The sequence below is a fragment of the Eschrichtius robustus genome, chromosome 3, assembly GCF_028021215.1.
Source record: "Eschrichtius robustus isolate mEscRob2 chromosome 3, mEscRob2.pri, whole genome shotgun sequence".
In the NCBI taxonomy this organism is placed as follows: Eukaryota; Metazoa; Chordata; class Mammalia; order Artiodactyla; family Eschrichtiidae; genus Eschrichtius; species Eschrichtius robustus.
The window spans coordinates 172499648-172513099 of record NC_090826.1 but is presented as its reverse complement, the minus strand read 5'-3'; the positions used below and the strand labels follow the sequence as shown (position 1 = coordinate 172513099).

Genomic DNA, 13452 nt, shown 5'->3' with positions numbered 1-13452 from the left:
TTGAAAGGAAGGAAATATATTTTAAGGCTTTCAACCATGATGTGTCCATGCTCCTACTCTACCATCGTTCTTGGCACTAGCTTCTTAGGTTAAAGGGGTCGCAGACGACCCCTGACTTACTACTGCCCAGTGATTGATCCTTTGTACTACCTAGAACTTTGTAACAGCCAGACCTATTCTTTTATAATGTACCTCAGATCATGTCAGTTATCTGCTCAAGATGATCCAGTGGCTACCCATCTCAGAATAACATCCTTAGCCTGTGTATGATCTAGTTCAGGCATCTCTCTCATCATCTGCCACTCTGCTCTGCCCCTTACTAGCCACATTGATATCCTGTGGTTTGTTTTACATGTTAAACATAACTCTCACACCCTGGGTTCTGCACTTGCTGGTTTCACTGCCTAGAATACTTCTCAGATGCTTGCATGGCTCTCTCTCGCTCACTCCTTCAGTCTCTGATTCAATGCCTTGTCTGCGAGACTTGTCCCTGACCGCCCTATCTAATGTACACCACGACTCTTCTCCGTGTCTCCCTGCCTTCACTTTTTGACTTATTACCCTGCTTTATTTTTCTCAGCATTTCTCAAACCCTCTGACATATTGTATTTGCTGTGTGTCTCTCCCAGCTGGAATGTAAGTTCCATAAGAGGAGAGACTGCTCTGTCCCCAGTGCCTAAGACAGTGCCTGCTGTGTTGTGGATCCTTCGCAGATATTTAAGTAAATGAGTGAATAAACCTCGACTTCCAGGACTAAGAAGAAGAAACTGTCATATACTACTGCAGTCCCTAGGTAATTGGAATCCTTATCTCCTGCCAAAGGAGTTAAGGAAAACAGACTATTCGTTGAGCAGGGATTGGAACACCTCCCAATATTTTTTGAACTCAATAGACTAGTTCCTGTGAGGTTGTCAGAGAAAGAAATACTACTACATTTGGAGCAGAATATCAGTATTGCTTACAGATTTAGGTGGAAAGTAGATTTCTCTATTCAAGTACTGGATAATTTCAAGTTAGAGCTGTCCTGACTTCTCAGTGCATTATTGTAAATATGATTAGGGTCTAGGGTTCTCTTGCTATTATAGTTCAATTACATTTTGGGTTAAGAAGGCTTTTGGCTAATATAGAGACCTTATTATTCAATTCAGTTCAATGAACAATTGTGTTCTTCTGTATTCTGGTCACCCTCTGGGTGTTGAGGATACAAAGGATGAGTAAATTCCTGCCCTAGAATTACAGTCTCAGGGAAGATAGATATTAAACACAAGACTGTAATACAATGTATTGAGTATTATTAAGAGGTCGTTATAAAGGTTATAGTTACCATGATCCTGGTCCAGTTAAAAATGGTAAAGATGGAGACAGAGAAATCCATATCCTATAGAACCCAGCCTAGGCATTGCTTCCTTCTGTCTTATACATATTACTCATAATATACTGTATTAGCTTCCTTCTATCTTATACATATTACTCATAATATACTGTATTATTATTTTATTTTAACGTGTCTCTCTCCTTTTGGATATAAGTTCAAGTGCTGGAACGATGTCTTACATATCTTTATTTTCATAGGGCCTTCCTTACACATTTTGGTACTAAGTACGTTTTCCTGCTGAATAAATATTGATAAGTAAGGTGTCATTTCATCGAAGCCTTAGTTTTCTAAGTCTGGGGGTGGAGAGGACAGTTTTCTCAGACATAGGAAAAGCACATACAGTGGCATGCAGCTTCTTAAAACGCATGGCTGGTTAGGTTGAGATGAATTGTTGGCTATGGCTCTAGCTCTTCAGAGGAGTCACTGAGACTAGGAACAGAGGATAAAGCCAGATTGTAAAGGACCTTGTTTGCCATATGAAGGAAATAGGATTCTCTATTTGTAGGCAGTATGGAGCGCTTGAGACCTTTTAAGCAAGAGGGTGACACATCTTTATAAACATCACTGCTAACTGTATGGTGACTGCCATAGAGAGCCAGAACAATCAGGCAATTGCAAAACTCTTTTAGGGATTGTACTAGGAAAGTACAGGGAAGACAGAGAGAAGGTCCCCACTTGAAATGTGTTTCAGAAGGAAAGCATTCAATTTTCCAGATAACCAACTTCCAACTAAACTTGTAGCACCATAAATTTTGGGTGTACTATACTGTTAGAGGAATTAGGTTAATAATAACAATAATATTAGCTTAGGTACTGTTCTAAGCTCCCTACGTATCACTTTAATTCTGACAACAACCCTGTGAGACAGGGTTATTATCCTCATTTTACTTATAAGATACTGAGACACAGAGAGGTTTTATCTTGCTCTGCCAATGCATAAGCTGATAAACAAGTTGGTAAATGACACAACCAATATTGAAGTTTGCTCTAGAGCCTTTACTCTGACCCCTGACTCCCCTGATATGATTGAGGAACCAGGAGGATAGAGATGATCAAAAAAAAAAAAAAAAAGCTCCCCGGAAAGTAAAAGAGCAGGGGCATAGAATCCTAAGAAAGATTGGGTATGAGGAAACCTTGGTGTTGAGACAGATTTTTCTTCCACTCAAGAAGGTTCCATCACTAAGGGGTGTTATTGTGGTCAGATTTCTGTAGCATTCCTTCCGCTGTTTACAACTGTGTAGTCTTCGTTCCTTCCTCACTTCTTCCAACCTTCCTTCTTTTCTCCTAATATCCATGTATTATCTCTAGAAATGAATGATCACTTTTACTCAGTTGTATGAGGCACCTTTGTTTGTACTGCTTATTTACTATGACCTGCCTCAGTTTCCTGATCCCTAAAATGGAGGTGATAAGTGTCTCCTCAGGATTGTTGCAAAGATTCAGTGAGCTCATATATGTAAAGCATTTAATGTTTGGCACAAGGCACCTACTCATAAATACTTGGATTAATGATCATGACATTTTTTCTGATCTAACAAAACTGCTAGTCCCATCTCTTGACCACCCAATAAGCCTTCCAGCCCTTGATAACCGTGATGTTTATAAGCTGGAGCTGTCTCCAGAAAGAAGGTTAGAATTTCCTCTGGTAACCCTGCAAGGTAGCTGATGGCGTTTCTGTTTTACAGATGAGGAGACAGAGGCTTGGAGATGCTGTTTCCATTATGCCTCCCAGTGGAAAAGTGTTCAGTCCATAGTTGCAGGATGTTGTCTCTTAATTCTGTCCTTCTTACTCCATAATCTAATCATTTAGTCATGTATTTGTGGTAAAATTCAGGATTAATAATAGTGATTTTGACAACTATGGGTTGTCTATGCTTAGTTGTTCCATAGATACCTCACACTTAATATTTGCAAGGCTGAATTCATAATTTCATTTTCCCAAATACAGAATCCAGTGAATAAGGAGGATGGACTGTATCATTGTGAACTGGTGATAGTCTGCATACCCAGCTTCCACAATCTGACGGCTGCTTACTCCTCAAGGCTCACACCTTGTCGCCACCCCCCCTCCCCCGGCTCGCTAGTGTCACAGTTTCTGAACTCCTTGTTCCGTGAACACATTTGCTCTCCTCCCTCCTAGCCATGCTTATGCTATCCTACTAGCTGCTCTTTTTTCTTCACTTTCTCGTAACCAGCTTCTCTGTGTCCTTTAGATTTCTACTTAGTTGTCTCCCTCTGCTGTTTCTTTCAGGATTTAGAATGTGTCTCTTCAATAGACATAAATAATAAAGGGCCTTTTATTTAATAAATTCAGTAATGTAGGTCGTTTGGATGGGACATTTTCCTTTGGTTTAACTCAGAATTTGCTATTTAATATAAGAAATTGATTTTTTTCCTCTTGTGAAATCAGATATTTCTGGAAAAAGTGACCCATGGAAACAGCTTTTCTAGTTCAGATATTTGTGTACATGTGGCCTTGGCAGAACTATTAAGTTATCAAAAATTTACAGAGAATGGATTCTGAGAGATTATAAAGGCAGACGATTGAAGCTGACTTCAGACACATGAGGAATCAGCAAATTATAGGCTTATTATTAAAGTGTACCAGCTCATTTTATCAGGAAATTGAATTAGAGACTTATCTTTGAATTTTAATTGGTTCATAAAAATTGATAGGGATGTGCCTTATATCAACATTTGAAAACAACTTCCTTTAGCAAGATGCTACTTAAATTCCATAGGAAACACACAGGTATAACCCATGTGTTGTTTTAACTTTATTTTTTATCTTCTGGCTTTAACTTCTTTCGACACATTGTATAAGAAAGGTAGAAAATTGTGCTTTTATGAGTGTAAAACTCTTAAGTATTATTTGTCAGACTTTGCAGAAGTTTCCTAGTTCTGTGGGGAGAGACCTTGAAAGCTTTGGTTACAGCTGTGTCTCAGAACTTGGCATAAATCCTGAAACATGGTGTAGTACTCAATATCCATTTATTATAAATTGGAAACCTCTCTTAATGTGATTTTTACACTCTTTTCTGATGTACCAGGTATTTTTAACTGAAGTTAAAAATTAACAGAAGTTGTATGTAATATAAGCTTGAATGACAGCAAAATGATTCAGGGTGAAGTTTTGGTAAATTGTAATACTCTTCAGTAGGGTTTGAAATTTGGTCATAGTAAAATTGCAGACGATCGCGAATCAGAGGTATGTGAAAGGTAAAATGCTATAGTCAGCGTTCGAGTAACACATAAATGTCAAGCATTATAAAGGAGAGGATGCCACCCCTAAGTGAGTTAACCTGGAACTACTCAAATTTATTGAATTGATACCTTGTTGGAGGTTTAGATACAATGTATACTTGGCTCTTAAGTTTGTAGTCTAAATAAAAAACACAGGCACACCCAGCCTTCCCAGTCAGTAAATCAACTCAGGTGAAAAAAATGAGAACACTGGTGATGATATCAAGTATTATAAAGAGGAGTATGATAACCTCTACCTCTGAGTTATCATTGACCTACTCAGATTTATGGAATTTATGCACTGTTGGAGGTTTAGACACAATACCTACTTGCTTTTTTTTTAATTTTTTTTTTTTTAAACTTTGGGTTTATTTATTTATTTGTTTATTTACGGCTGTGTTGGGTCTTCGTCTCTGTGCGAGGGCTTTCTCTAGTTGCGGCAAGTGGGGGCCACTCTTCATCGCGGTGCGCAGGCCTCTCACACGGCCTCTCCTGTTGCGGAGCACAGGCTCTAGACGCGCGGGCTCAGTAGTTGTGGCTCACGGGCCTAGTTGCTCCGCGGCATGTGGGATCTTCCCAGACCAGGGCTCGAACCCGTGTCCCCTGCATCAGCAGGCAGATTCTCAACCACTGCGCCACTAGGGAAGCCCCCCTACTTGCTTCTTAAACTAATAGTCTTTATTAAAAAAAAAAAAAAAAAAAAAAAAAAAAAAGCTCTGTAGTCAGTGAATCAACCCAAATGAAAAAAGCCTTGGTCCAGTGCCATGAAGTGATTGACCCCTCCCTCATAGAATGTGTCCATATGCCTATAAACTAGTAGGGAGGAATGGTAATTTCATTTTTTTCTGAATTGTCTGGTTACATACTTGAAAAATGGCCATATACTTCTAACACAAGACTTGATAACAATCAGTTTAGAAGGTCCTAGGAGCTATCCCTTTATTTATTTATTTATTTTTTTGCTATTTAAATTTATATATTTATTTATTTTATATATATTTTTTTATTTTTTGGCTGTGTTGGGTCTTCGTTCCTGTGCGAGGGCTTTCTCTAGTTGCGGCAAGCGGGGGCCACTCTTCATCGCGGTGCGCGGGCCTCTCACTATCGCGGCCTCTCTTGTTGCGGAGCACAGGCTCCAGACGCGCAGGCTCAGTAGTTGTGGCTCACGGGCCTAGTCGCTCCGCGGCATGTGGGATCCCCCCAGACCAGGGCTCGAACCCATGTCCCCTGCATTGGCAGGCAAACTCTCAACCACTGCGCCACCGGGGAATCCCGCCTTCATTTTTGATAAACTACAAAACAGTATTCAAGATGTAATAACCTAGCAGATAAATGGGCTTTTCATCAAACTGTAGCTTATAGCCTCCTTCATCATTTAAGTTACTTAAATAGCAAAGGAACATGCCTAAGAAATGAAGTATATCATAGTCCTACTTGAGTGGTTTAGCAATTTATAGGACAGACTCAGGAAACAGACTACTTCCAGGCTCTGTCTGCTCTGGCTTGCCCAGATAGCACACAGTAATCACATCCAATAGTTTGTCCTGTGGTAGAACTTTCATTTTATTTTTGGTTATTTTTATGGAAACCTGGGGTAACTTCATTTTTTTTTTTTTAAGGGGTAAATGCTTTTTAAAAAAGTTTTCAAGTATCAATTTTGAATATTCTAAATTAAGTACTAATTGGCAGGAAAGATCACGTGACATGATCGGAACAGATGATTTACACCTGGAGTGGGGGGCAGTGGTTTTGTAGAGCTCTGCATAACTAGGGGCGAAATGAGAATGGGTGCGAGCAATGGCTCTTCTGTTAACTGTGGCCTAGAGAGAAATTCCTTTTTAATTCAAGCTTTATTAAGCTATTTTGTGAATACTTTCTGCATTAGTTCAGTATACATTAGTCTGAGCTGAATCTTTGATTCAAAGCTTTGTAGTGCCTTAGAAATCAACAGCCCTATCATCCTACCTTATTAACTTTGTGACTTTGGACATTTTTTTTTTAATTTAGGGAAGGCTCTTTTATTTATTTATTTTTATATTTGTTTTTGGCTGTGTTGGGTCTTCGCTTCTGTGCGAGGGCTTCCTCCAGTCGCGGCAAGCGGGGGCCACTCTTCATCGCGGTGCGCGGGCCTTTTCACTATCGCGGCCTCTCTCGTTGCGGAGCACAGGCTCCAGACGCGCAGGCTCAGTAGTTGTGGCTCACGGGCCTAGTTGCTCCACGGCACGTGGGATCCTCCCAGACCAGGGCTCGAACCCGTGTCCCCTGCATTAGCAGGCAGATTCTCAACCACTGCGCCACCAGGGAAGCCCTGGACATTTTTTTAAACTTTTCTAAGCTTGAGAACCGTTCCCTTTGGAAATAGAATAATAATAGCAACTCAAAGAGTATTGTGAGGATTAAATGATAACGCATAAAAAGTGTTTTAAATAGCACCTAGCCCTAAACACCTGTTTTAGAGTGCTCGGAAAGCTGTAGGATGGAGACATCGACCACTTCGGAAATAGAGTCAGAGGTGGCTTCTCACCATGAACGCCTGGTGCAGGGGTTATAGGCGATAGCCAAGACTGGGGGTAGAATTACAGTGGAAGGACAATTTATTCCCCCTTCCCCCCCTGTTTTTTGGCATCCTTTTGAAAGCTTTTGGGATTCCCCCCTGCTCTGGCTCCCAGGTTCTTAGTATCTTTGTCTGTCTTCTGGTTACTATCATCTGTTTAGTGCCTGCTATGTGCCAGGGCTGTGCTAAGTGCTTTTCCTGTGTTATTTAATCATCATAACAACCCACTGAGGTAGGTACTGTTTTTATTCCCGTTTTACAGAGACACAGGGATTAGGTAACCTGCCCAAGATTACGCTGGTAGGAAGTAACGGAAACAGGACATAGCGCCATGTCTGCCTAATTTTATAATCTGAGCTCTTAACCCCTGTGCTGTAACTGATCATCTAAAGCTTCCCATTCAGCACCTCACATGTCCTGTAGATTCCAGCCACCAGCGTTATTTCTTCTTTGTTCCTCTCTTCTCCACAGCCACATTGTTTGTGTCGTGTGTGTTGTGTAATTGACATGTAAACATTTACTATGGGCTAGGCACTCTTTAAGAACTTTGTATATATTAACTCATTTAATTATCACAAAACCCGATGAAGTAGATACTATTTTATTGCCATTTGTACAGACAAGGAAATTAAGGTTGAGAACATAAAAACCTTCAGAAAAGTCACATAGATTTGTGTCTGGAGTTAAGATTGAATCAGGCAGCCTGAGTTCTGTGTCTTTACTCTTTAACCACCATTGCTAGCTGATCTCAGTCAAATTTTTATGAGAGTTCTATTTGATTTAGAGTAAATTCTAACGGTGTGAAGTAATATCAAGGTTAACCAATAGCCTTAATGCTTCCAGATGATATTTGTATTTTAAAAGAACCTTCTTAATCCAATAGAGAAACTTTTTTAGAAGTAAGAATTTGAGGTAGGTGGTAAGAGAAAAAAGCACTAGCAGTTTGGCCACTTAGTGGAAGTACACACCTATAGTGCAGAACTTGGGGCTTGATGTATATTTTATTTCTTGGATGGTAAATCAGACCAGCTTATTTATGTAAACCAGCCAGCTTTTCATACCCAGTTCTTACCGTCCAATCCCCAAATCTCCAGTTTCAGCCAGTGTGAACTTCTTGTTATTTTATAAATATCTTACCTTCTTCAACATTCCCATGCTTTTGGACATGCTGGTTTCTTCTGCCTGGAATGTCAATAATAATGATGATTACAATAATAGTTTTAATTTTAATACAGAGCATTGACTCAAATCTAGGATGTTTTTGGTTCTAGATTCAGTGATCTTGCCCCCTGCCTCTTTCAGTTGCCCTCATTGTAGAAACTTATTTCTTTGGCCTTTTTCCTTCTCTTGTCATTCAAACTCTTGCTTTACTTTTAAGAAACAACTTGAAATCATCTTTGTAAAAGATACCCCTAAACAATCACCCTTTTCTTCGTTGTTTTTCTTTTAGAAGAACACTTACAAATTTTACAGATTGTAAAACCAAATTTTACAATTGGTTTTAACTGATTTACATATCCTACTAAACATTTGGCTTCTTCAAGGAGAATTTGATTTTTCATTTTCCCCTTCCTTCGTCTTCATCCACAATTACTTGGTAAATATTGAAGGACTGCGAGTCTTCTTTAAAAACTTTATCCCAAAAAAAAAAAAAAAAAACAAAAACTTTATCCCAGTTCCAAAGGCTAAGGTAAATAGCTCACTTTTCTGCCAGCAGCTAACCATATATCTGGGATCAGGGACAGATGGCAAGTTTGAAAGGCTGGTGGAAGTTTGGGGAAAAGGCAGCAAGAGATGGAGAAATGCCTGTGTCTACCTCATTATCTCAGAGGTCTAACCCTGCCCTGTCCAATATGATAGCCACTAGTCACTTTAAATTTAAAGTAACTAAAATTAAATAAAGTTAAAAATTCAGTGACTCAGCTGTACTAGCCACATTTGAAGTACTCAGTAGGCTCTTGTGGCTGGTGACTAGTGGGCAGCTCTGATAATAGAACATGTCCACGAATGCAGAAAGTTCTGTTGGAACCTCGAGTTATTACTTCCAGTAAGCATTCTCTGTAGCCCTTCCTTAATTTCCAGATTTTTAAAATAGAATGCAGAATTAGAGTTAATGTTTAAAATAACACACATGACTGAAAAGGAATTTTTGCTTATCTACATCCACTTAACTTCTTCTAGATATCAGTTCATGGTCAATTCAAAGAATCTCGTCCTCATAGGCTATAGTAAGTTTTTAAGGACCAGTTCTATTTTCTGATTTGCATAGTGATTATCTTTGGTATCCTAGAAGTAAATCCTGTTTTTTAGTATGCTGGAAGACCGCATTACATTGGCATTTTAAATTTATATAAAATATCATCATTTCCATTGGCAGTGAATGCGTGACTAAAAACTTCTGAGATAGAGCTTCTTAAAAAAAATAATAAAATAAAAACTATGACTTCAGTAAATTATTCTGGGTTTTTTTTTTTTTTTTTTAATTGGTGGGGTAAGTGCAGGTTGTATGAAATGGTGTTATAAAACGTCATGGATTTATTGTGTCCATAACATGCATGTTGTGGTAGTCAGGCTGGGTAAGAAACACACCAAAGAAAAATAGCCAGGGTTTAGAAATGGAGAATTGGAGTGGCTTACACAACCATAAAGACTTTGGCTACATTTACAGTGTAGGTGAAACTGTGAAATTCGCTGCAATTTGTGTGTGAATTCATCAGGACAAAACACTAGATGTCAGTGTTGTAGTTTTGACATTTTACCAGGAGCTAGTAAAGACTTCTGCTTTTAATCACTCAGAGATTCTTCATTGACACAAACTTTTAAGCTGTTGTGCCTCTTTACATTTGGATAAATGCTTACTTAGAAGAAGTAATTTTCAAAGAATTATTTATTTTGTTATTAGTACCTGTCTAGTGCTGCTGACTGAGGAATAAACATATGCAATATTAACATGTTTTTCAGCTAACTACAATCTCCAAACTTTGTTTCTCAACCTACTTTCCAGGGAACACTGATCCTAGGAGATGCTTCTGGGGGAAAAATAATGTGACTCTGGAATCTGGTATATAGCAGAAACTCAGATTTTCATTGAATGATAGTGCTTTCAGCTTTTGTTTGGCAAAATTTAGATACTTTTTCTTATATTGCAGGCAGTAAGATTTCTTATATCACCTTAGATTTGCATGTCAAATCCTAGTCATGTTCTCAGATTTCTTAAACTTGCCCAGCGTACAGGATACAGAGGAGGCTTCAAATTAAATACATGGCAAATTAATTTCTCTTTAAAAAAATTCTTTCTCTTTATTAAGAAATATGCAGCACATTAGGGCAGTAGAATTATTAGTGATTCTTGCTTCTTTATCGTTTCCTTTAATATTTTTTGATACCATTAACATACTTTATGTTTTAAGATCATGCTTTTTAAAAATGTAAAGTATTATTTTGCTCTCTGTGTTCAACTCTAGTTTATGTATTGTTCTGTTAATTTTTTGAAGATACTTCATTTTTTATTCCTATGCTTGAGGCTCATTTTTATATGTGTATAAAATGTTTTGTTTTATATATTTTTATTTGCTTTTTTCTAATATGTTACAAGTTTAGTTTCAATATGTTAAATGTTTAGTTTTCCATCCTTTTATTTCATGAATTCTCAACAATTAAAAAATAAAGGTATTATGCAAAAGTAATACCAAAAAGCAAATATAATGACGACTAGCTAAAAGTCAGGTCTTTTCAGCAGTCCTCTTAATTCATGGCTTAAAGTCAAGAGTTTAGGGAGGATCACTCAGAATTGAAGAGCTGACTACACATTCAGTTCCTTTCACTTTGATCGTAGCCATAAGCTGATATAAAACTACTTTTGAAATATTTCCTAATAGTTCCATAGGTTTCTGAAGAACAAAGCAGAAGCTTTTCAGAAGGCTCTGGATCATATAGTTACCCACACACCGTGCAGGCGCTTGTGTTCTTGTTGTTAAAGTACAGTGAGCTTCAGAATTTGAGATAGGCTGCAAAACTTAAAAGTACCCGGAGCTTCTTGGCAAGTTGATTTTCGAGTAAGGTCACCAACTGGATTGTTGTTTAGGCCACTCCTCTGATCCCAGCCATTTGAATCTTACATGATGACATAGTTTGCTGGTAACCTGCATATGCTTGTTTTGGTGGTTCTGCATGAGAAAATTCAACAGTATACGAATTTGTATCCTCAACCCAGAACTTAATATTTTCACTCAGTCACCCAGCAGTGCAGTCAAACCCTGGGCACATATCACTTCATTAGATTATTTTTAAAAAATGTTGAAACACCCCCAATTGATTAATGTCATATGCAGATTCTATAAAAGGAAGTTGGTTTTTAGATTTTTCTGCACACAAATTCAGAATTTTAAACATCTGGGCCAAAGCCCTCAGAGAACTTAATCTGACTTCTCTGTGCCATGGGAGCACTATACCATTTTCTTGACAGATTAAAGTTTTTGTTGTTATTTGTTTTTAAAGTAACCTTCATTAGTCTCTACAAGTAGTTTAATGACACAAAGCCTGGGGATTTGAACACACTCTGCACTGGCACCATGTCAGCGTCTGTCACCACCTTGATGACAAGACGTAGTAGGGCTGTTGGATTTTTTTCTATTCCCTGGGTCCTGGGTGCTGAAGCCACTGTGGGCTCCCCGTCGATATGGCTGGGCCAGGTCTTTGGGGGAGGATGGCAGTAGGATGGAGGGTCCTGCCATTCTCTGCTATTACTGCAGCTGTGGGACTCGGAAGAGTCTCCTCTTGCAAGAATGGAGACTGATGGAGAACCGTTAGCCTTAGGAAGGGCCCCCGGGTCTTACCATGGCCTTGCCAAGGTCTGCCTCTGGTTTTAAAGTTTAATTTGTTTCTACTCTTAGGTTCTGTAGGAAGCTGTGGATCGGAAAAGGATCACTTTTCCTCTGGTGAAGAAGCAATAGAAGCTGACAATGAGGATGAAGCTGAGCCCTGTGGCGATGGCAGTGAAGATGCCATAGAAGCTAATGTTGGAACTAACGTGGGCTGGGCAGATGCCATGGCTAAAATCCTTAGCAAGAAGACTCCTAAAAGTAAACCCACCATTCTGGTCAAAAACAAAGAGCTGGAGAAGGAAAAAGAGAAGTTGAAGCAAGAGAGACTAGAGAAAAGAAAACAGGTGTGTCCTACCAGTTGTTCTGTAGATTAGCTTGTCTAGTCTACTTCTTATCTGCACCAGATTGTTCCCTGCAGTGTTTGTCCAGTTAACATTACAGTTTGTAACTTGCGTTTTATGTGAGGGTGCATAACCAAGGTTGTGTTCAGAGGTCTAGTCTGAATCATTCTGTTGAGCAAGCTCACTTGTTGTTCATCTAAGCAAAGCGATAGAAATGTAAACGCCAAGGAAATGTATCCTTTTAAAATCAAGCAGTTATACATGTGACAGTGACTCCTGGGTTTGAATATCTTATTCAACTTAGCCGTCCAGATACTAACTTTATTAATTCTGAACTAATAGAATCATGTTAGTTACTTTTTGCTCAGAATCTGTTTTATGGTATAAATCTTTGATGATGTCATTGTCAGGGGTTGGTTGCAGTTCTGAAAACAAACTATTTCACTGTTGGATAAACTTGAATTCCTGGTACCTTTTGTTAAACCACTGGTGGAAGAAGTTAGACTAGTGCCGCCTACTAATGAAAGGGAAAGGCCAAAAGTTGGACTTAAGTTTGCTGTTGTGTATTACAGAGATAGAGAAACAATAATAAGCTTTTATATCCCCTGATGAGGTATTTCTATGTCTAAAAATATTTGGTTACTGAAATAGGTATTATTTTTTAATGAGAGAAAAATAACTTTCTACAATCGTACTGACAATATAAAAGTACTCATTTCCAAGAGTTATGTTATAGGTAAAAATGAAAGAAAAATAGATTTCAATGGCATTTATTTCCTTTTAAGTTCACCATCCCCTTATCTTGTTTCAAGATGAATGTTTTCTTTGTTCCTAATACTGGCTGGCTCTGTAAGAGGCTGTATAAAGATGGAGCTTTTCAAGTGCTGCTCTTAGAAACCACGTGCTCTTTTATTAATTCGATATTCTCATTGTACTTTATTTAAGATCAGTTTTATCTCTAAATCTTACTGGTAGCTTTTCAACTGAAAATTTGAATCTTTGTTTTTTATCTGGCAAAAGCTAGAAGAGGCTTTAATCCTTAATTACCTGTGGTCCTAGTGTTCCAGTGAGAGGACAGCCTTTTGAAGCCAACAGAAACGAGTCTGTAACTCTGCT

At 38.5% G+C, this 13452-nt stretch overlaps 1 protein-coding gene across 2 annotated transcripts in view; it reads left to right on the top strand.

Moving 5' to 3' along the window:
* The window catches only part of RRP15 (ribosomal RNA processing 15 homolog), a 48475-nt gene that overhangs the window by 1276 nt on the left and 33747 nt on the right, over positions 1-13452 (top strand). For both annotated transcript variants that reach the window (XM_068541814.1, XM_068541813.1), the window contains one exon: positions 12065-12339. In XM_068541814.1, coding sequence (XP_068397915.1) covers positions 12065-12339 — 275 coding nt within the window. The remainder of the gene's footprint in view (positions 1-12064; positions 12340-13452) is intronic.